Source organism: Alligator mississippiensis, chromosome 9 (genome assembly GCF_030867095.1).
Source record: "Alligator mississippiensis isolate rAllMis1 chromosome 9, rAllMis1, whole genome shotgun sequence".
NCBI classification, from domain to species: Eukaryota; Metazoa; Chordata; order Crocodylia; family Alligatoridae; genus Alligator; species Alligator mississippiensis.
The window spans coordinates 35,202,395-35,225,606 of NC_081832.1; the positions used below are offsets into that span (position 1 = coordinate 35,202,395).

Consider the following 23,212-nt stretch of genomic DNA (forward strand, 5'->3'; position numbering starts at 1 on the left):
TGATTCGGCCCTCAAGGACTGGGACCTGCACCTGGATTGCTCAGTCAACTGGGCCAACTATCGGCCCCGTGCCGGAGGAAACCCTATGCAACAAGCCTTTAATCAAAGTGGGCCCCGCGAGCTGGCAGTGGAACAGCCAAGGGGTGGCTAGGGGAAACTCCAGGCAGGAGACCAGGTAGTAGTTATGGGGACAAATGGGAAGGGGTGCTAATGGCACGGGACACATATAACTCATGGTGGGTGTCAAGGTCAGATCCATCTAACAGGAGCCAGACTCAATTTTTCCTTGTTCCTGCAGATTGGGTCCATCCGCGGGCACAGCCATAGCGGCCTCGGGGTACTCTGGAGTCATCATCCTGCTCCAGAGCAACGCCGCCATCCTCATCCAGCAATGAAGGGGTGGAACGCCATCAGGACAGGACTGCTAGTCGTTTGCTGTTGTTTGACTAATGTGGGGCATTCCCATGCTTCCACACCCCAGATCACACCCACTGCCAAGGCCTCAGACACACTGGGATACTGGGAGCACCCAGCTGCAATCGAAGAAGTGCAAAACTGGCCTTTCAGTCACCAGCAGTGGATTGTGAACTGGCAAGGGGGAATCGTCAATGTTACTGTGGGACTGGGTGGTTGTTTGGTTTCCTCCCATATGCCAGAATCAGGAAAAATGGGTGTGGGATGGGGGAAGATTGTTGTGGTTTCTTCCAATGGCCCTGGTGCTATTATATTCTGCCTGCAGGTACACTGCCCACCCCAGGTCCCGATGTGACCACTGCCACAACCCCACCTGCAGCTCGAAATTCTACAACCACCCAGAGCCCAAAGAGGCAACCAAAACCTCTGACCCCACATCCATGGGAAACAGTGCTCCACTTGCAGTACCCAGCTGGCCTGTGACAGGGGGTGTACCATGAGGGGGAGTGTGTGTGGGGGGGGGGGCCTCTACACCCCGCATCCTCCCTCACACCTGCCCATCTGAGGTCCATGCTCCCACCGCCTCCCTGGGCATGGGCTTTAAACTGCCACTAGCCTCTGCCCCATGCTCTGCGCTCCTGCCCACCTGCAGCTGCCCCCCACCGCTTCCCTACCTGGTGCCCAGAGTGAGCAGGACACTGGGTAAGCTGACAGGTTCCCCCCCACCAGCAGCTGTAGCAGTGGCAGCCCTGCCAGGAAGCTGTGTGCTGGCTGGGCTGGGCCCTTCCATGCACAAGGATGGGAGTGAGGCACAATGGGGTATTTTGCAGCAGGTATGTGTATATGTGGTGTCTCGCTCCCACCCTCATTGGCGGAAGGGCTGGGTGAGCAAGCCCCATCTTATGAAGACCTGCTACTGCATAAGGGTTTTTTTAATTGGAGATGAGTTAGTGGCTAACATTTGAAAACCAAGTCAAAAACAAAATCTTTAGAGAAGGAAGTGAAGGGTTTTATTTTATTTTAATTAAAACCTAAAAAAGAAACAACACTGGAGAAAACCCCCCAAAAAACACTTTTGTTAGAGGGGCTTTTTGACTTGCACTTGTTAAAACATTTGAGATGCAAGTGAAAAATTAGGAAAAAGAAGAGGGGAAGAAAGCCTTGCCTTTGTATTGAACAGTTAGTTTGGCGAACTCAGCCAGTTCAGCAGAACTTTTGAGACTACCCACAAGCAACAGAGGAAAGAAATCATTTAATATACCAGTGAAAATTGCAAAGTCACTGAACAATGCTGTGGATTGTAGAGTTAATTGAGGGAGATCAGGTAGCAGAAGTACTGCATTAGCAGACTGCTGCACTAGTTAACTGCTAAGAAGGTATTTTGCTGTGTAACCATATCCTCATTTTTAAAATATGTGAGTAATCAAGTTGACAGTATCTCTTCAGCCAAATTTTTCTTGCCAGGAATGTTCAGATAGTAATGAAAGAGCACAGCATTTCTGTAACTGAATACAGAAGTAAAAACCACATTCTGTAAACCAAAAAGCTATTTTAAAAAAACCCATAAAGTGTCTGGGCACTTTGGTAGCATGAGGAGACAGCTCACATTCATCAGCTTTTACAGTTAGACTGATCTTTGGTTATTTAAAGGTGAAATGCAAAGATTCTAGGAAAAACAAATTTTAGCTCTTACATTTCTGATAAAGCCTCAGTATTACCATAAACAAGGGGATCCAAATTATAGAAAATAGCAATAGGTCTTTCCAACATTTCGTTTATGATACTTGCACTGATAGAAGAAACTGGAAACTTATACTCACAGTTCTCTGGTTTTAGCAAAGTGGGAACTGCGTTGAAAAATACAGCTAACACTGCATTTCAACCAGGGTAAAATTTTGCCCTTTTGTATGCTTATGGAACTTTGTATATTTTATCAAGCCTCTGAAGTTCATTTTTAAAAAGGTACTCTTGCTATACAAGACAAGTACATTCAAAGAACACACTAGAAACAGTTGTGTTAAGTTTTGTTGCAACAAATCATCTCTCCATATAAAATTCCCCTCTGAGTACCATAATACACAGAGTTTTAATTAACTACACTATATAGGAAATTTCAGCTCCTTTTAAAATGCATTATTGTAAATCTGCTCTGAAAAGCTTTTACAGCCTATCCTTATTTCACATAGGCTTTTTATAAAATGTGCCAGCCATCATTTAAAGAGATAAATGGGATAGTGCAAAATCCTTATCAGAAAGGCTTTAAATACATTTAATAAGTCAGTTATTGAAAAGTCTGGTTCTGGATTTTGAAGCTTTCTTGCATTCACTTGGACCTTCTAGTTCATCTTCTTCAGTGTTTTTCCAGCTTGCTTTCATTGGAGTTAGCAAAGGGGCAACCACATCACCATCCTATCAAACCAATGAAAGAAAGAAAAGGTTTGCTTTTAAAAGCATTCTCCTGAATTTAGAATAAAAAACCTCAACGTTAGAATATTTAGTAAAATGGATTAGAAGATGAGAGCCACACAAACACTGCAATCAATGCTTGATCACTGTACACAAAAATTTTGGATCAGTGTTCCTACAGAAATTAACTGGTTCCTAATTTTGACCATGATCAGTACACATTTAGGAAATAGCTAAGCTTGAAAATATTTTGTATGTTGTTACACAGAGCAAATATATTAAGCACCCTTGTTTTTACCTTGAGCTCACACATTCAGTGCTGAGCAAACAAAGTGCTGATTACTCACAGCCTCTCTCTGGAATGCATCACTGAACTTCAGTACAGATTTAAACGTATGATTCTATTAAAGCATGCTATTGCTGTGCAATTAACTACTATGTGTAGCTGTACAATGAAATCACTATTCTATATATATTATAGAAGCAGTGAAAACTTTTTAACTATCTTGCATGCAAAATATCCTATATAGAATCACAGAACCATAGAAAATTAGAGTTGGAAGGGACCTCAGGAGGTCTAATCCAATCACCTGCTCAAAGCAAGATCATCTCCAACTATATCATCGCAGCCAAGGCTCTGTCTAGCCAGATTTTGAAAACCTCTAAGGATGGAGATTCTAGAACCTCTCTGAGTAGCCTATTCCAGTGTTTTACTACCCTCCTGATGAGAAAGTTTTGCCTAATATTTAACCTAAACTTCCCTTGCTGCATCTTGAGACCATTGCTCCTTGTTCTTTCATCTGCCAGCACTGAGAACAATCCAGCTTCATCTTCTGAGAACAGTTTAGCTCCATCATCCACATCTATGAACCCTGTTTCAAACTCAAACCCAGGTACAGCAATATCACAAAAGAACGAGTCAGAGAAAGTGGATAAAATGCCCACAATTGTAGACACAAACCTGTAGAAATTCTGCCCTACTGATTGCATTTTTGGAAAACAGACTGCAGGGTCCAGTACATTAAAGTGTACAATAAACTGGGAAGCATTATGTACTGGCTGAGTGGATGCTGTACCATATAGAAGTGGTAAGTGTTAGCAACCTACTAATTCTCTGTCTTCATTATTATATTAGTGATGTGAGCATTTGGTCTCAGAGCTTCCATCAAGATGTAGCTAGTCTTGTATGTTTTTACCAAAGGTGAATATATTAAGCATCTTCATTTCCAACTTGAATTTCCACATTCAATACAGGATCAACACAACTCAGCAAGGGGGAATTAAAAGCCTCATGGAGCCCCCTCTTTCCAGTTCCTTCGATTTATCGCATGCTCCTGGAGACATGATGCCAAATCATGTCACATGAAAAGAACTACCAGGTACCTCAGGTGTCAAGGGATCATGGCCCGTGGTCTTGCAAATTTGCAAAGATGTACAAATTTCCTAGCAAATTAGCACTGCTTCCAGAAGTGGCCACGGAACTCCAGAAGTGGCGCAGCTGCTTTTATTGTGAGATTGGCGCCGCCATAACCAGCGGGATTGGCTACCGGGGACTGCCCCCAGGCCAGTGGGATTAGCTGCCGGGGGAACCCCCTTCCAGTTCCTGACTGGTGTCAGGGAGGCATGTGCTTGACTCAAGAGGCACCAGACACCCATGGCTGATTCAGCGTGCCTCTGGACCAACTCCCACTGCAAAAGCCAGAACTGCACCGAAGGACAATAATGTGCTCTACCCCATTAGTCTAAAGACTCATGCTCTTCATCAGAAAGCATCTATCAGAGAAACAGAAAATTTAAATAGGCTTAGGATGAGCAAGAGGAAAAAGGGAAAACACAGATAAGAGAAAATGTTTGAATACTTTGAAAAATACAGGCCACAGATCTGCCCATGGATGACTTAGACCTTTTCTAGAGTGAAATTTGCATCAGTTACACTGATTTGAATGAGTGCAAGTTTCTGTGTGAACTATCCTCTATTGAAGTGGGTTTTATTCAGTTAAACTAAGTAGGGGTGCATCGATAGAGATTTTGGGGGCCAATACCAATAGCCGATTTTTAGGGAGGCATATTGGCCAATACCAATCTGATTTCCGATACAGCTGCGTCCAGTTGGTAAGTCTGTTGTGGTGAAAGGAGAGGAAGATCAAAGGGGTGTGTGCGTGGGGTGGGGGGCAGATCAACACCTGTGGTGAAGGAGGAGGTAAGGTGGGCATGGGACAGAGCCGCAGCTTGCCCAGGGGGCACAGGAAGGGGGGTAGTGGCTCAGGCCGCTGTGCACCACTCGTCTAGAAGCAGCTCGTCTGCTGATCTGGTGGCTCCCACCGCTCAGCCGGGAGGGGGTGTGTGCCCCCTGATCTGGGTGGGGTGGGGTGGGCTGCAGCTGTGGGCTGGGGCCATGCTGCATTGTGCTTGGAGTGGGTGCCAGCAGCGCTGGGAGGGGGCTATGGGGAGTGGGTGCAGCCCCCCAAATTTCACTGTAGCCCCTTCTAAGTGTTGCTGCCTCCTGCTCTGAGCACAGCACAGCATGGCCCCCAGCCGCAGCCCGCCCGCCCTGCCTTGCTCCATGCAGATCCGGGGGCAGACGCCCCTCCCCACCTCCCCCATGTCCTCCCAGATGAGCGGCAGGAGCAGTGATGGAAGCCACCAGACAAGCTGCTCCTAGACCAGCATCACACAGTGCTGGGAGCCACAGCTCTGTCCTGTGCCCACCCCGCTCTGGCTGGGCAGCACCTACCCCAGCCCCACTCCTCCCTCACCATGGGGGGACATTGATTTGCCCCTCCACACTTCCTTTCTCCCCTCTCCACGTTCACCACAACAGATGTACCAGCTACACATAGCTAGCCAAGCTGCTGGCTGTGCTCCTCACTGCCTGTGTGCCATGCTGCGGCTGTGCACAAGCACGGGCATGTATCGGTCAAATTATCAGCCACATCAGGTTGATCTCCAATACAGTTAATTTTCTTTATATCAGTGCTGATCCCATATCAGAACGATGTATCAGTGCACCTCTAAAACTAAGCTAATGTAATAAAAGCTGTTTACAAGCTAAAATAAAAGTGGTGGATTAAATTCAGTTCAGCTATGGTGAAGTTCTATAACACAGATAAGGCTTACCCATAAAATTCCTTATTATACTAATTATAAAAATCCAGACTCCCTAGGCCAAGGTGAGAAGCTCCAGGGGTAGGAATGTATGGAGGTAACATTATACAAACCTTACCTGTGGTTTAGTGAAATCTCTGTTTATACACCACTGCACAAAATACTGTATTGCAGCATTGAGACTCTTCTCATCTGTTTTCTTACAGTAAACTCGGATAAGCTGTTCCTCAAAGGTCTCTGGCAGAAACCTAGAAACCTTTTGAATACAGAAAAAAATAACTTAAATAGCCTTTTGAAATTCATGGAATGGTTTATTTGAGATTCCAAGATTTTCCCATATATATATTTCTTACTAAAATGTCCAAGTTCTTTTTAGAGCCTTAATTAGATTCTGGTTTTCCCTGTCAAACTCCATTCTTTATATAAATTAACGAGGAATAGATTTTAAGTAGCATTATATGTAACAAACACTTAAGAACATTTACTAGGTCAGACCATAAGTCCATCTTGCCCAGTATCCTAGGTCACAGTGGCAGATAGTGGATGTTGAAAGGGATAGTGAACTGGGTATGACCAGGGTTCCCCCCCCACCGCAACCCATTGTTTCTCTCTCATTTGCGGTCTCCAGCATCTAAGGGTGAGAAGGTTCTAATTCAGAGGCTGTATCTTTAACTCCCATGATCAAAAGTCATGGGACAGACACGGATGGGCACGTGCCACACCCCAAGGGTCCCCTCGGGCTCCGCGGCCCCCCCCTCTGGCACCTCAGAGACTGCCACCCAGACGGAGCCCCTGGCTCTGGGCTCCATGCAGACGGAGCCCCTGGCTCTCGGCTGTGGGGGCTGCCTGTCCCTTTTTCAGACTCTGGGGCCGGGGAGCATGGTTACCTCCCCTTGTGGGGTCTGCTCCCTTTTGGGGTCTCTGACGCACCAGCTGGAGGAGCTCCAGGCCACAGTCCAGAGACTGCGTGACATCAGGGACTGCGAGCAGGAGATAGACTCCTACTGCCAGGCCCTTCTCCCCCGGGAGGCGGAGGGTAGACCACAGTCTCCCTCCAGGCCAAAGGAGGACTCCGGGACCTCCTGCTCTGTCCAGCCAGGGGCATGGACCAAGGTGGTCAAGGGCCCTAAGGCCCACCGCACCAAGGCCCCTGCCCCTCCAGAGCTGAGCAACAGGTACGCACCTCTTGCTGCTCCAGCAGAGCCTGAGTTGCTGGCTCCCACAGGCAACATGGGCCCAACTGCAGCTCCCGCCCCTGCTCTCCCCAAGACAAAACGTAAGGTGTTTGTTGTGGAAGACTCCCTCCTGAGGGGGACTGAGGGGGCAATCTGCCGCCCCAACCCCTTAGCCCGGGAAGTCTGCTGCTTCCCAGGGGCCCGCATCCGGGACATTGCGGAGAGGATCCCAAAGCTCCTCCAACCCACAGACCACTATCCCATGCTCCTTATTCATGTGGGCACCAATGACACGGCTCGGAGCGCTCCCAGCCGGGTCATGAGGTGCTACAGGGATTTGGGAGCGGGGCTAAAGGGTCTGGGGGCACAGGTGGTGTTCTTGTCGATCCTCCCAGTCTCAGGCTATGGGCTGAGGAGGGAGAGGAGGATCCATGTAGTCAACCAAAGTTTGCAACGCTGGTGTCATCAGGAAGGCTTTGGCTTCCATGACCACATCCCGCTCTTTGGCGAGAGAGGCAGCGAGCTGCTGGGAAGAGATGGCCTCCATCTCTCTTCCCTACGGAGGAGGCTCTTCTCAGCCAGAATGGCTGACCTGCTCCACCAGGCTTTAAACTAAGCCCGCGGGGGGACTACCGCCACTGCTGGCCCACTGAGCAATCCTTGCAAAGCCAGCGGGTCAAGGCACTTAAGGGAGCCCACCCCTGCCCTAGCCCTGGTAAAATCTGTGGGCAAGGAAGGAGCCCCCCAGGGGACACTTGCCTGCCTGTACACTAATGCCAGGAGCTTGAGGAAGAAGCAGGAGGAGCTCATCCTCCTGCTCAATGCAAATAATTATGATGTCATAGGGATAACGGGGACCTGGTGGGACTCCACCCATGACTGGACCATGGGTATAGATGGCTATACCCTGTACAGGAGGGATCGTGTAGAGAAAAGGGGCAGGGGTATAGCTCTCTATGTTAAGGAAAGCTACACGTCCCTGCAAGCTGATATTGGCAACCAGGGTGGACGACTGGAGACCCTCTGGGTTAAAATCCATGGGGAACACGGCACAGGGGACACAATGGTGGGAGTCTATTACAGACCTCCCACCCAAAGTCCTGAGCTTGACCAGGAGTTTGCCCGGGAACTGGCTGAGGCAGCTTGCTCCAGGACCATGGTTGTCATGGGTGACTTCAATTACCCGGACATCTCGAGGGAGGATTGCTCAGCAAAATCCGAGCGGTCGCAAAGCTTCCTCTCGTGCGTGGATGACCTCTACCTGACTCAAGAAGTCTATGGGCCAACGAGAGGCAAAGCGCTGCTCGACCTGGTACTGGCTACTGGGGATGACCTAGTCGACGACCTAGTGATCGATGGGAAGCTGGGTGACAGAGACCACGAGCTGATCACCTTCACCATCCACCGAAAAGCTGGCAAGTCAGTCAGCAACACGGAAGTCCTTGACTTCAGGAAAGCCGACTTTGACAAGCTCAGGAGGCTTGTCAGTGAGGCCCTAAGGGACCATGACCCCAGGGAGAGGGGAGTTCAAGAAGAGTGGTTGCTCCTCAAGGAAGCGATCCTCAATGCACAAGCTAAGTCTATTCCATCTCGGAGGAAAGGCAGCAAGAGGGCACAGCAACTCCCCTGGCTCTCCAGGGACCTAGCAGACCTCCTGAGGCTAAAAAGAAAGGCCTACAAAGGATGGAGGATGGGAGTTACCTCCAAGGAGGATTATTCTGCACTGGTCCGGTCCTGCAGGGAGCATACCAGGAAAGGCAAGGCTGCAACTGAACTCCAACTAGCTTTGAGCATCAAGGACAATAAACAGTCCTTTTTCAGACATGTGGGGAGCCGGAGGAAAAGCAGGGGCAACATTGGACCCCTGCTGAACCAGATGGGGCAACTGACAACTGATGTCCAGGAAAAAGCCAACCTATTAAATGGGTACTTTGCGTTGGTCTTTCATCAGTCCCATGGGACGCCCATGCCCGCTACAGGACAGGGAAGTCCGGGTGAGGGTGATCCCCTGCCCTCCATTAATGCTGACCTCGTGAAGGAACATCTTGAGAAGCTGGATACCTTCAAGTCAGCCGGCCCTGACAATCTACACCCCAGGGTACTCAAGGAGCTGGCAAGCATCATAGCCCAGCCTCTAGCACGGATCTTTGAAAACTCTTGGCGCTCTGGTGTAGTGCCCGAAGACTGGAAGAAGGCCAATGTAGTGCCTATCTTCAAGAAAGGGAGGAAAGTGGATCCGGCTAACTATAGGCCCATCAGCCTGACTTCCATCCCGGGGAAGATCTTAGAAAAGTTTATTAAAGAGGCCATCCTTAATGGACTGGCCGACGCCAAAATCTTAAGGGATAGCCACCACGGGTTTGTCGCAGGTAGGTCTTGCTTGACTAATCTCATTTCCTTCTACGACCAGGTGACCGATCACCTGGACAAGGGAGAAGAGATTGATGTCATATATCTTGACTTCAAAAAAGCCTTTGATCTAGTATCCCATGATCACCTCTTGATGAAACTGGCCAATTGTTGCCTTGGGTCCACGACGATCCACTGGCTGGAAAATTGGCTCCGGGGTCGGACCCAGAGGGTAGTAATTGATGGAAGTCACTCATCATGGTGTCCTGTGACCAGTGGGGTCCCCCGAGGCTCTGTCCTTGGACCCATATTGTTCAACATCTTCATTAATGATGTGGACACTGGAGTCAGAAGTGGACTGGCCAAGTTCGCCGATGACACCAAACTTTGGGGCAAAGCATCCACACCAGAAGACAGGCAGGTGATCCAGGCTGACCTGGACAGGCTCAGCAAGTGGGCGGACGAGAATCTGATGGTGTTCAACGCCAATAAATGCAAGGTTCTCCACCTTGGGAAAAAAAACCCGCAGCATCCTTATAGGCTCGGCAGTGCTACGCTAGCTAGCACTATGGAAGAAAGAGACTTGGGGGTCATCATTGACCACAAGATGAACATGAGCCTGCAATGCGATGCTGCGGCTAGTAAAGCGACCAAAACGCTGGCTTGCATCCACAGATGCTTCTCAAGCAAATCCCGGGACATCATTCTCCCCTTGTACTCGGCCTTGGTGAGGCCGCAGCTGGAGTACTGCGTCCAGTTTTGGGCTCCACAATTCAAAAAGGATGTGGAGAGTCCAGAGAAGAGCCACACGCATGATCACAGGTCAGGGAGGCAGACCCTACGATGACAGGCTGAGAGCCCTGGGGCTCTTTAGCCTGGAAAAGCGCAGGCTCAGGGGTGATCTGATGGCCACCGATAAGTTTATCAGGGGTGACCACCAGTATCTGGGGGAACGTTTGTTCACCAGAGCGCCCCTAGGGATGATGACTAGGTCGAACAGTCATAAACTACTACAAGACCGTTTCAGGCTGGACATAAGGAAGAATGTCTTTACTGTCCGAGCCCCCAAGGTCTGGAACAGCCTGCCACCGGAGGTGGTTCAAGCGCCTACATTGAACACCTTCAAGAGCAAACTGGATGCTTATCTTGCTGGGATCCTATGACCCCAGCTGACTTCCTGCCCTTTGGGCAGGGGGCTGGACTCGATGATCTTCCGAGGTCCCTTCCAGCCCTAATGTCTATGAAATCTATGAAATAGCTACTGCTGCCTCTTTCTTCCAAGAATCTGTCCAATCCCTTTTTGAATCTAGCTAACGTGTCTGCTTCCACATCTGGTAGCAGTGACTTGCACACTTTAATTACACACTGTGTGATAAAGAATTTCCTTTGGTTAATTTTAAACCTACCTCCTAGTTTCATTTTGTGATCCCTAGTTCCTGTATTGTATGAGATAGTAAATAATAAATCCCTATTTACTTTCTCTTTGCCATTTATTATTTTGTAAACCCTTACCATGTCTCCCCCCAAGCATCGTTTATAAACTGAACAGCTTCTTCAGTATCTCCTCATATGGAAGCCCCTCCATACCTCTAATCATCTTTGTTGCCCTTCTCTAGTTCTTCTATATCCTTTCTGAGATGCGGGGACCAGAACTGGGACAAGTCTTCAAGGTGTGGACGCACCATTTATTTATAAATGACCATGATGACAATTTAAGCTTTGCTTACAATTCCCTTCTTAATAATCCGTAACATTTTGTTTGCCTTTTTGACAGCTGCTGAGCACCGAGCTGATGTTTTTAGTGAGCTGTCCATAATGACTCCCAGATCTCTTTCCTCTCTGGTATGAGCTAATGTACAGCTCATCATAGTGTAGGTATCGTTTGAGTTATTTTTGTCCAGGTGCATCACTTTATACTCTTTTTAATTAAATTGCATCTGCTATTTAGTTGCCCATTTGCTCAATCATGCTACATCTTTCTGTAGTCTGCCTTGCTCTTTACCACTTTGAATTGTGTCATCTGCAAATTTGGTCACCTCACTACTCACCCCCCTTTTCCACATCATTTATAAACAGAGAAACTCCAGATTATGGGAAAATTAATACCAACACTGCATGATCCATAAAAGTGTTCAGACTGATAAGTACCTGCTCTTTAGTAATCTTGATTGCCTGGCTAGGATCAGACTTGCAATAGAAGCGAACATTATCAATAGGGTTCTGTTCTTTCATCCCATAATCCATATTGATAACCTTGGGAGACAGAAAATTAGATGGAATCCATCCTAGCATATTTGTCTTCAAATTTTTTTGATTTTACACATACGCACAAAATATGGAATCCCTGAAAGCAACAATAACCATTAGCTATTAATAACTAGCGATAATTTAATATTTGTATTTCTAACGATTTCTTCCAAGACTGCCACTGAGAAATAAGCCATGCCCAGAGCTGCCCTAGGCATTATGTTTTCAGCATATGACAGAGGAACAGTAGGTTCAAGTTGTAAGGTATGTTTCTCCTTAATGGTTTTATGACTGCTGTAAAGACAGCGTATGCATTCCCACAGCTGAGTTTGTGAACAAGCCACAATGCATACCAGTGGGAACATGCTACTCACTAACTACTTAGGTTTTTCCTCTCCTTCCCCTCACCACCCTCTGATCTTATAAAATAACGACTTAGCAATCTGAAGAGCGAAAGCTGGCAGGAATTAAGGCATTTGCATTCAGCAAGCAAGCAAATACTTATGACATTCAACAGGGGGAAATGCTTACCTTCTTTTCACTTGGTTACATGTGAGGTAGGGTAAGATTAGCAGTGCTTTACTCGATATGGCCCCAATGCCTCATGATCAATCTTCCATGCTTTCCAGCCTAATCCACTGCACCATATCTAGCCATGAAGTGATCTACACTGTGGATCAGTGACCTACCATGAAGGGCTATGTGATCCAACCCACAGATCTCCCTACAGGTTCAGAAATTTGGCAGCAGGGGAGTGGTAACACTGCCACTGCTCCCCTACTGCCAAATTTCAAGACCCATAGGGAGCCCCATGGATCAGATGACATGGCTCTGCAGACTGGAGGTTAAGCACTGCTGGGTTGGAGTTTAAAAGAAGAAAAAATTAAATACACTCTTAAAAAAAAACTTTGGAGTTCATTGCTACATGTCCCTCAAGTGGGACTGGACAGCATTTTCCCTTTTTTTTCAGCAGCATTTACTTTAAAAAGTTTTGTGCTAAATATTTTCAGAGTTAAGTCAGTCATTGCCTTTTATGATCCCCTCCTCCCTCCCTATCTGTGGATGGAGACTACCTTGTACGAAGCATCGTGTTGTAAGAAAACAAGACTGACTGTTCAGATCCACACAAACCAACTCATGGGGGAAAACAGAAGGTATGAACTCACTTTGACCAACTATTAATTAAAGCTATTTCTGAGTTTTGGAATGTGGTTTGTATGAAAACCATAGAAATTTGAGTTCTACAGTTCACAGAACAAAAAGTATATTGTAGTGGTTTCTGAATTGTTGTCTATGATTCTTGCTCACGAGAGGAAGCTTCAGAAAACAGTTGGGGCATCTGAGGTTAGAGCCACCACTGCCTGCTTCCATACTTATTTACTACAAACAGTCTAGTTGCCTCCACTAACAAATAATACAACACAAAAGAACAAAAGAGGAAACAGGGACTGTTCTAGGGAGTGGAGCCAACAGTGAACAGTTAAAATTAAAACACTTTCCCACTTTACTTTTCTATTGCCACAGCAATGTTATATGAAAACCAACTGTAATTACTGGGAGGAGATGTCCAAAGGACTAACTTTTAAGATATGATTCACACTATAAGAAAAGTCTAGGAGTCCCTAAGCTATAGGTTTCAGGAGTAGTTTACAGGAGTAAACTACTGTTATGTACCAGATACCTACTACACCCCAACACAGTGCTGAGAGCAAACTGAATTTTACTTTATCTTTCACAGTGCCCTTGAATTGCACAGTTAATTACAGTGTGAACGGGACATGCCAGTTGCTTATATAGAATATAAAGTCTACACACACACACACACACACACACAAAGTTTGCATTTAAATTTGAGTATAGTAGCCTCTTTCTGATTACAGAAGTGATACAGTATAGTTGATATGTGTTTCTCTAAAAGGAGATATTTACATCAACTATGAAGTCTTCAGCCTTCAACTCCATATCGTGAGGTATGTTTTCTGGCTTGGCAGCAGCAACATCAACTGGCAATGTGTCATACTCCTCCTGAGAAAGAGTAAAGTCAAAGGCTAGGGACAGACATTTAAAAAGCCTGACCCTGAATTGATTCAGTCTTTGCAGGTTAGTCTAACCTGGCTAGGCTAAACCAGTTTGTAACCATAAAGACACCTGCTCTGGACTGAAAAAATTCAGGCACCTGCCTGCAGTGGCTCAGGCTAGAAGCTGGGGGGCGCTACAGTAGCCCTCCCATCTCTTCCATAGTGCTGAGCTGTGGGGGGCAAGGCCAGGTCCTGGCAGGACTAGGGAGGGGTCCCCCCCTCCTCAGCAGCCCCACAGGGAAAGTTTATCACCCCTAACTCAGTTTTTCTCAACCAATTAAGAAAACAAAGCCTTTCTCCATTAGTTCAAACTCTTCTTAAACAGCTTTTCCAAGGAAGGACATTACCAGTTACCTATTAGCTCCAAAAAACCTGTCTTCCTTTGTTGTCTCCCACAGCATGTGTAGTAGTCAGCATGTGGTCTGCTACCTAATGCTGAGAGGTGTCTGTGTAAAGCAGAGGGGCTGGGGAATATAATCCCTGCTTAGCAGGGAGAAGTCAGGCAGATGCCTACAGTCTCTGCCAGAGCTCCAGCGAGGGAGCAGAGAGGAGGGGCTAGCTCTGCTGTGGAGCAGATTGCCCCGCCAGCCCAGAAGGCATTCCAGGATGCTGGGGGAGTCTGATTTATCTTAAACCAGCAAGGGGTCTGGGACAGACATTGCATAAACCTGTTTGACCCAAATCAGTTAAGTCTGATACTACATTCAACCAGGTTTATCTCAAACAGGTTTCAGCCATTTTCAAACTGGTTTATGTGTACTGAACATCTGTTCTCTTACAGGTTTAAACCAGTTTCTGATCACTTAAACCAGTTTGTGTGTAATGTCTGTCCCTTGCCAAAAAGGTTTTTGTCGCGTACTACCAGTTCCAGAACTGTGCAACAGAACCCAGTTGAGAAGACTGAGAATACAGACATACAGGCAAACTAGTGAAAACTCCAGTTATTTTTTAAAAAGTCGGCATATTTTTTCCTCCAAATTAGCTGCCATTCACAAAATGTAAAATCCCTAATTGTAGAAATTTATTGCAGAAACATTTGTATTTCATGAATCTACTTTAATTGTAGATGGAACTCCAGTATTTACTATGACCGCATCATCTGATGATGAGGTAACAACATGTACTACTTCAAAGCAGATGGAATAACACTTGCATGAAATGCCATAAATTTGAGGTGTCTGCATTTCTGTTAACTCTGCGAATTTGGCTAGAGTTTCCCCGTTACGAGAGAAATAATTTTATATGGTCTTGAATAGCCATAAAGTGTTTAGTGCATAGGACACTATCAGCCCTCACGTTTCCAAGAAAAAAAAATCCAGGATTTTAGTGGAAACTGTGCTGAACCTCTGCTTTTAAACACATTTAATCATGACATGATTAACAGAATGATTTTCTTATAAACAAAGATTATACTTGAATATGTTTGAAAAATATTTTTATAACAAAGTTGTAACATTAAAAAATCTCAAGCTTTTTAACAAATATAAGGAAAATTTAAAAAAAACCCAAGCTTATTTTACCTTAATTTTGGATTTTGAAATAGCTGAATTGTGTTTGCTGAATTTTTTTCCACATAAATTCAGTTGGTAACAGATATTTTAACCCAAGTTAAGTTCTGACAGACTTATATTAACTCACAGCATTTTACAACAGCACATGCCAAGCAACCTTCAACTATAAGCACTAATCTCAGCTTCAGCTATATAGTATCTTTGGTGTGTAACATTCCAGTTGAGATTTTAGGTTGTGCAAATTCCAGAATTTCAGTAATTATTTCTAATTATCAATAGTAAAACATTTCGAGTCAAGTTTAGGGGGAAAAAATATTCCAATGATGAATTGGGCACATGTATCAGATTTTTGTTACTATCTAAACAGATAGACCATTTCCTTGGATTCATCAGATGTTCTCACTTAATTTTTGAACTAGAGTGACACACTGATATTTTTACAGAAAACATGTTACTTCAAACAGATTTCCATAATTAAATCAGTAAGTCACCTTTCTTTAACACTTCCCCCTCCCTGCCTACTTTTCGGATATCCCTCTTTCCCATTCACTTGCTGGTTCTGTTGTCAATGTGCCCTTGACACAAGCAACTTACAATCAACAGATTAGTAAAAGATTTGTACATTCAAGCAGCAGCAGAATTTAAAGCTGGCCATCAACAGAGATTACCTTTTCAATTTCCTTTCCTTTTTTAGGCTTAGTTTCTCCTACATACTTGTATAGTTGACGTTGCTCTATTTTATACAAAATTTCCCGTGCCTCAGCCAGTTCTGGACAACTGGAGTGCAAAATCTCCAGAAAGATGTTATCTGTCAAAGTTAAACACATTTTGTTTATATAGTCAGTAAGTCAAGTTCCAATTGTTACAGCAAAGACAAACTCTGGATCTATGCTTGTACTATGCAAGCTGAATTTATGCAAAAACTTAACTCAGGAGAAAAAAATCCATGCCATTTTCAAAGAGTGACCCAATACACTAACAAAAACATTTTAAAATTTCTTATACACAATGTTCAAAATAAAAATTAAAAGATATGCTGACCTCCCATACCTGAGGATGAGATTAACAGTTTTGCAACTGACACCTCGTTCACTAGTTACAGCCTTTTCTAATTCTACTATATATTGAATGAATGAAAGTTCCATATCCCAACAACAGTGCATTAGCACAAGATTCTATCCCCTGTTTTCTTCATTTAAGGCAGGAGTGTCAAACATAGGGCTCATGGAACCATTTGATCTGGCCCCAGGGTCACTAGACTGACCCCGTGTGCTGGCTCCAGCTCTACATGCAGCATGCCATGCAAGGGCTGGATCATGGGCAACTGGTGCCACCACAGCGACCAGCAAGTGACTGTGGGGGAGCAGTCCCCCTTTGGCCAATCTCACTGACTGGGGTGGCGGGGGTCCCCCACAGTCCCTCTACATGTTGCCACTGGGCTGAATGCTGTACCACATATGCTGCAGGCAGCACAGGAGGTCAGTCTGGAGAACCACATGCAGTCTGTGCCTCAGGGTCCCTGTGCCATGTGCAGTACTGGGTCTACCCCATGTACTGCAGGGAGCGCATGCTCTGTGCTGGCCCTGGGGGCTGCATACACATTGAGCCCCAGGGCTGGCACATGGTATATAAGGGGCAGGGGATAGACAGGCTATGTGCACTACACACTGCACAGAGGGCCAGCAAAGGACATACACTCCATGCATTGTCATTCAGCTGAGTGCTGCATGGAGTGTGTGCCCCATGTTGCATGCAGTGCATGTAGGAAGTCCACCCCTGTGCCGCAGATGCTAGCCTCAGGGATTTCTCTGCACATGGTCCCCAAGCCAGCAGGGGCCACGCAGTGCCCACGGTGTGCAGGATGGACTTACCACTGCACACAGCACAGGGTGTCGAGTGTGGGCTGAATAGGATGCCTCTGTGGTGCCTGCAGCGCCAGGTCCACCCCATGTGCCGCAGGCTGCGCGAACACCATAGGCTAGGGCGTGCAGTGCATGGGCTGAACCTGCCACAACAGCCACTCTCCACAGGGTGTAAGTCCAAGGCCCATGGCCACTCATTCAGCCCACAAGGTCAGGTGAGTTTGACATCCCTTATATAAGGCATGAAGAGACCTGCATGTAATAGAGAAATACCTGCATATAAGACAAGTACTTTATATCTCCAACAATGGATGCTAGAAAATAAAATTCCCCCCTCTCTCTCAAACAGCAGCAGGTCTCTTAAGAAGGGTCCCAGAATATAATAGCACAAGATAAAAATTGTTATTGGAAGTGTTTTCAAAGCAGCATGGGAAGAAAATGGGCAGCTATCATACAGTAATCATGGTTTAAGATGTGTTGGCCAAATATGCTGAACCACTGATATACTCAAGTTTGACCAGTAGCTTGTCTGTCAGGGGCTGTGCCTAAACTCTGATGGTCCTCCTTCCTGATTTCAAAAGAGTTGGAGACCTATTCCTCCTTTACTTCCTCCACCAATACTCCATAATAGCAAGGAATTTGAGTAGGTCATGGAACAAATAAAGAATACCTTTAATTAGTTACTTTAAGACAGGGGTGTCAAACTTACCTGGCCCCATGGGCTGGTTGAGGATCGCTGGACTGGTCTGCAGGCCAGATCAGAAATGACCCCTTGTGCTGCATGCAACATCTCTGGTGCCAGGTCCAGCCTATATGCTGCATGCAGTATGCACTGGCTTTGCTTCAGGGTTTGTGCTGCACGTAGCGTGCAGGCTCGACCCAGTGCTGCATGCAGTACAGGGGTAGGGATAGGGCATGCACTGTATGTGGTGCCCATGACAGACCATTCCTGTGTGCTGGTTCCAGGGCTAGGCTATCTGTGCCCACTGAAGCCAGCCCACAGGACCTGTCTGGCAGGGCACACATGTATCCCACACTCCAGATCCATGTGCTGCATGCAATACCAAGTACAGCCCACACACTGCATGCAGCACAAACCCAGTGCCAGCACTGGCATGCAGTGCATGGGGTCAAGCCAAGACCCATGGACCAGATCATATGGCTTCAAGGGCCAGATCTGCCTCCTGGGCCTTATGTTTGATACCTTTGGTCTAAGGCAAGTATCTTCTTTGACTTCTTGCTTTTGTTACACCTGTGGCAATTCACAAACAATGACCTAGTTTGAGAGGTAGACTGGTGGAGTTGATTTAAACAATCAAAACACTGCTCTACCAAAATAAGCTTAAAACCCTCATGCTTTTACAATGGAGAAATAGCAGATCCCAGGTATCCTGGGGTGGTTTGCTGCCTCCCAGCATTTAGCTCTTGCCTGCCAACCCTCCCAACATTCCAGTGGCCTAATTTGTCTCTTTCCTGCTATGCCTTTGATGGTAATGATTATTAAGGAGTAGGCCCTCAGTTCAGTCCTTAGGTGTCTCTCCATCTATGTTGACGTCACAGGGCCATGCCTGTTCAGGCCCATTCAATCATCAGTTTCACAGGCTTCTCAACCCTAACTGGCTCCTCAGACTCCAGTGGTTCCCAAGGCTTGTGCCCCCAATCAGCACTCCACTAGCCCTCTGGCCCAAAGCAGCACTTCACAGGGCGCTCAGCTCACAAACAGTTCTCCTTTTTCATTCATACTCTCTAGTAAGTAGGCTAGGGTCTCCCATTACAGTACATGCACACATTTTAAGCAGCTGTTCTACAGATTTTCACTACTAGAACATTTTCTGAATAACTGCAGAAGCTGCTTGATAGGGCTGTTCAAAGCTTCAGGTGCTGATTCGATTTGGAAAAGATTCAGCCCGATTCGGTGGCTGAATCTCTGAATCGAATCAGGAGACCAATAAAAAGGTCTGAATTGATTTGGAAAAGATTCGGAGAGCTTTGGAGATTCGGGCAGTCCCTGCTCACTGCTGCAGGGAGCTGGACCTGGACTCTGTGCTGGTAAATAGGGAGGGGGGGAAGCCCCACTAGGCGCCATCCCCTGCCTGCTCCCCCAGTCTCCCTGAGCACCCCCTGACCTCTCTCCCAGCACCCACCCCCCCTTGGCTGCCCCACCTGGCCCCAGCTCCTGGTTCTTAAAAAAAAAGAAAAGAAAAAAAAGCCCCACTCATCGGCTGCTGCAGCGGCCATCAGGGCTTCTGAAGCTCATGGCAGAGCCCCGCAAGCAGTGTGGGGCAGCAGGGATGATGGAGGCTGAAGCTCAGCTACCTGATGGGAGGTATTTTCTAAGGGGTCTGAGAGAGAGTTGGGGGCCAGTGACTGGTGGTTATGTGATAAGGTGGAGGCTGGAATAGAGTGCCCAGGAGTGAGCAGACCTAGAAGAACATCAGAGCCCAGATGGGTGGAAAAAGACCAGAGCAGGTAGGCCTGCAGTGGTCCTGGCACATGACCTGAAACTATCCCCTGCTGGGGTTAGATGGTGTGGTGGGGCTGCCTGTAGTGGGGCAATCTCCAGGAAATGCCACACCTGTGCCTCCCTAGTGAAAGGTGAGTATGGGGCACTTGAAAGCCTCAGCCCCCACTGCCTTTTGGGTGACTGTGGAGGGGAAAGGCTAGGGGAGCATACCCTGACAGAAAAGCACCAGGCTTGGGTGGCAGCAGGGGGACCAGGACAACCTGAGGCCCAACGCCGGAGAGAGCGAGGCCTAGTGGGAGGCCTGAATAAGTACAAGGCCTAGCGTGAGGCCAGGTTAGAGGTCCAGGCACACTGACAGACACCTGAGGCTTGAGTGGGCCATAGGCCAAATTTGAGATGCCCAAGGCCAAAGTGGGCCAGGGGCCGGAATCAGCCCAGTGTGTGGGGCATTAGACCTGACGCCTCATCATACAGTAGGGTCTGAATTGGGTGGCCTGAAGCTCTGTGAGGCGCCAGGACCAAGAATGCATGAGATGAAGCCTGGAGGGCTGTATAAAGTAGGGAGAGGCCTGGGTGGTCAGGAAGGGCTATACAGAGCAGGACAGTGTGACTGAGGCACAAGAAAGGGACAGAGTGAGTGCCATCTGAAAGGCCTGGGACACGCTACAGGGATGGTTTGGAGCCGTGTATTATGCCCTTGGCATCAGGGCATTAAATGGGCAGCCTCCCACCTAGAAACAACTATTTAGTTACAACAAAGGCGTGGCGGGTGAGTCAGGTGGGCAGACTGCCCTAGACAGGTGGACAGGCTGATGTCATGACCAGCCTTAAGACAGCCCCCTGTCACAAACAGAAACAGGGCTCTCTTGCTCCTGCTTGGGCTCCGGTAGCCCAGTCTCTCTCTCCGTCTGGCCCTGCTGGACCTTCCAGGCCTCAGCCCCTCTCCCTAGGCTTTAGCCCTAGATACCCACCAGGTCCTGGACCCTGGTAGAGCTCTATACGGGCCTTAGCCCCTCACAATACAGAGCGTTTCCAAGGCATTCCCCCTGTGATCCCTTCTAACTCTGGTCACCTTGTTCAAGCATTGGTCCCTTGGCCTGAGCCTTGCCTGTGCCACCTTCCAGGGGCTTCTGCCCCTCCAGGCCCTTGCTCTTGCCTGTCCCAGTCAGGCCTCCCTTCAGGGCACCTGCCCTTCTAAGCTCTCCTCCAGGACTGCACATGCCAGGTTCCAAGCCCACAGCTCAAGAGAACAGCATGCATCCCTGGCCTCTGTCACTCTCTTTCTTCCTATGTTCGGTCCCTGGCCCTGCCTCATTGTGCTTACACATAGGCCTTGGCCCTCTTAGCATTAGCCTACTCCATTCCCCTTGTTGCTTTGCTGGGCTTGAAACTCAGAGTGCCCCAGTCACCCTGCTGTGTGTCCTCCAATCCTCCCCTACAGTCACAATCTGGTCATCCCATGTAACACAAACCCCAAACAACAAAAGAAATAAAACATATAATTTATCTCCCCATATGATGCACCTGCAGAGCTCCTTCTATTGTGATGATATGGATATAGCCACTTTGAGCCTTGCACCTCAGGTTCAGGCTTATAGGGCATTTATACACATACCTTTGTGTGCCCCGATGTACTTGATTAATGGAGTCTGCTCCGCACGTGAGCTGACGCACATTGAGCTGTGTTGCATGCAGTTGTATAAGTGGCAAAATGCACGTCAGCATGCAGAAAATGGTGGTGGTGCACTTTTGAACTAAAAAATCTTTGTTATATACCAGCAACAGAATGAAAATGAATACACCTTGAAGAATGGCTAAGTACAACCAGACCAGGAAGCAGAAATTCCATGTCTAACAAATTGTCATAGCCCAGAGATATGGTGATCAAATCATGCATTGCTTATTAATTACATTATAGAAGCATTAAGAGCATGAAGCCAAGGATAAGGAACATGCTGTGCTACATGCTGTGCAAGCACAACAAAAAGATGATCGCCCCTATCCTCATAAGTAGGTTATCTTAGCTAGTTAAACAAGTCATCACTGAAAGCTCATACCTGTTAGTTTAGAGTAGGCTTCCATATCTTCCATTGCAGTAGAAATCTTGTAGTATTTTCTGTCTGAACCCTCTATTTTAATGTGGGGATCTGCTTTTAGGAAAGCATCTGTAATCCTATTAAGAGACGTCAGATATGCAATTAGGGAAAGATATATTTTGAAAAAGTGTCCACTTAGATTTTAAAGAGTCAGGAAATGGAAAAAGGTTCAATCTACTGGAAATATAGAACCTCTCACCACTAAGTATTCTAAGTTAGAAGACAAAAAAAATTAAGTGTACTACCATATTTCTTGTCACCAAAGATTAAATTGCAGTGTAACTATATATTAAAGCATAACCAGCTTGTTTATTTCTGAGCAATTTCATTAAAAAAAAAAAACCCTATTAAAACAATGAGACAGAAATTTGCTGCCTTGCTTTAAAGTCATGTTACCTGCTTTATAGTGCTTAGTTTGCTGTACAGTAGCCTGGAAGATGATGATATATATTCAGCCATATTGTGCACCAAAATACACCTGATGATTAAACAGCTGCATGAATTACTTAGGATTCATGAAATATATAATGCTTTACTTCAAAAATGAAGGAGCCACACAATGAAGGTAGCGGGAAACATTTCTAAAACAGCCAGGCTCTTCCTAAATTATAACAGCTGAAGGACACCTTGCATTTTTTACAATAAACATGCAGTATAAAAAAGAAAGCCTGCTTCATTATTTAGGTTTCATCAACCTGCCATTAAGTGGGTTTCAGTATAAAAGAAGGTCCTTATTACCTTCATTTTTCATGCTTTAAGAACAAAGTTACAATCACCACCAGACTATAGAAGTTTAAATAAATGTATAAAGACAGAGTTTAATAACTCACCGTAAGCAAGCTACGCTTTTCTTCAATTTACATCTAAATGGGTGCATCTACATGAGACACTACTGTGCAGTAGACCAATTTATTGTGCGGTAAGTGTCACCATCTACATATGGAGACACTTACTGTGCAGTAAGTTGGTTTACTCCACAGTTAATTTGCTAACTTCAAATGCAGATAGCAAACTAATTGCGGAGTAGTTACTGCGCAGTAAGACATGTGTAGACAGTCAACTGGGAGCTAATTTGTTCCTGGTCAGCTGGGCAAGGGGCAAGAGATAGCTCCCTGCCTCCAGGAGTTGCCTGCTGCCAGGGCAGACTCCAGTGGAAGAACCTGAGCTGGGACAATGTCCCCTTGCCCCAGCAGCACGAAGTTCCCAGCCCAAGTTTCATCATCAGAGCAGGGGATGGGAGATTATTTCCTACCCCTGGGAACTGCCTGCAGCCAGGGCAGGGAGACATTGTTCCAGCCTGGATTCCATCACCAGAGCCCCCAGGGACAGGGATCAATCTCTCAGCCTCGCTTCGATCATGGAGGCAGGGCCTGCAGCTCCCTGCATAGGGAGAGTTCCTCACCCAGCCTAGAGCTGGCTGGGACCTACCCCAGACCCAGCCAATTCCCAGCCAGCCCTGGGCTGCATGGGGAAGTATGCATGTGCATCCTGGAGCTGGCTGGGAA

At 46.7% G+C, this 23,212-nt stretch overlaps 1 protein-coding gene across 2 annotated transcripts in view; it reads right to left on the reverse strand.

Annotated features, from left to right (window-relative positions):
- Positions 1-1,415: 1,415 nt before the first annotated feature.
- Positions 1,416-23,212, reverse strand: part of SAMHD1 (SAM and HD domain containing deoxynucleoside triphosphate triphosphohydrolase 1) — a 103,377-nt gene continuing 81,580 nt past the window's right edge. Inside the window, exons 11-16 of one of the 2 annotated variants that reach the window (XM_059733281.1) lie at positions 21,669-21,784; positions 15,954-16,093; positions 13,626-13,721; positions 11,598-11,702; positions 6,044-6,181; positions 1,416-2,823 (exon numbers count right to left, since the gene is read on the reverse strand). In XM_059733281.1, the coding sequence (XP_059589264.1) occupies positions 2,692-2,823; positions 6,044-6,181; positions 11,598-11,702; positions 13,626-13,721; positions 15,954-16,093; positions 21,669-21,784 (727 nt within the window). In that variant the 3' untranslated portion in view covers positions 1,416-2,691. The remainder of the gene's footprint in view (positions 2,824-6,043; positions 6,182-11,597; positions 11,703-13,625; positions 13,722-15,953; positions 16,094-21,668; positions 21,785-23,212) is intronic. The other variant, XM_059733282.1, reaches the window with a different exon arrangement.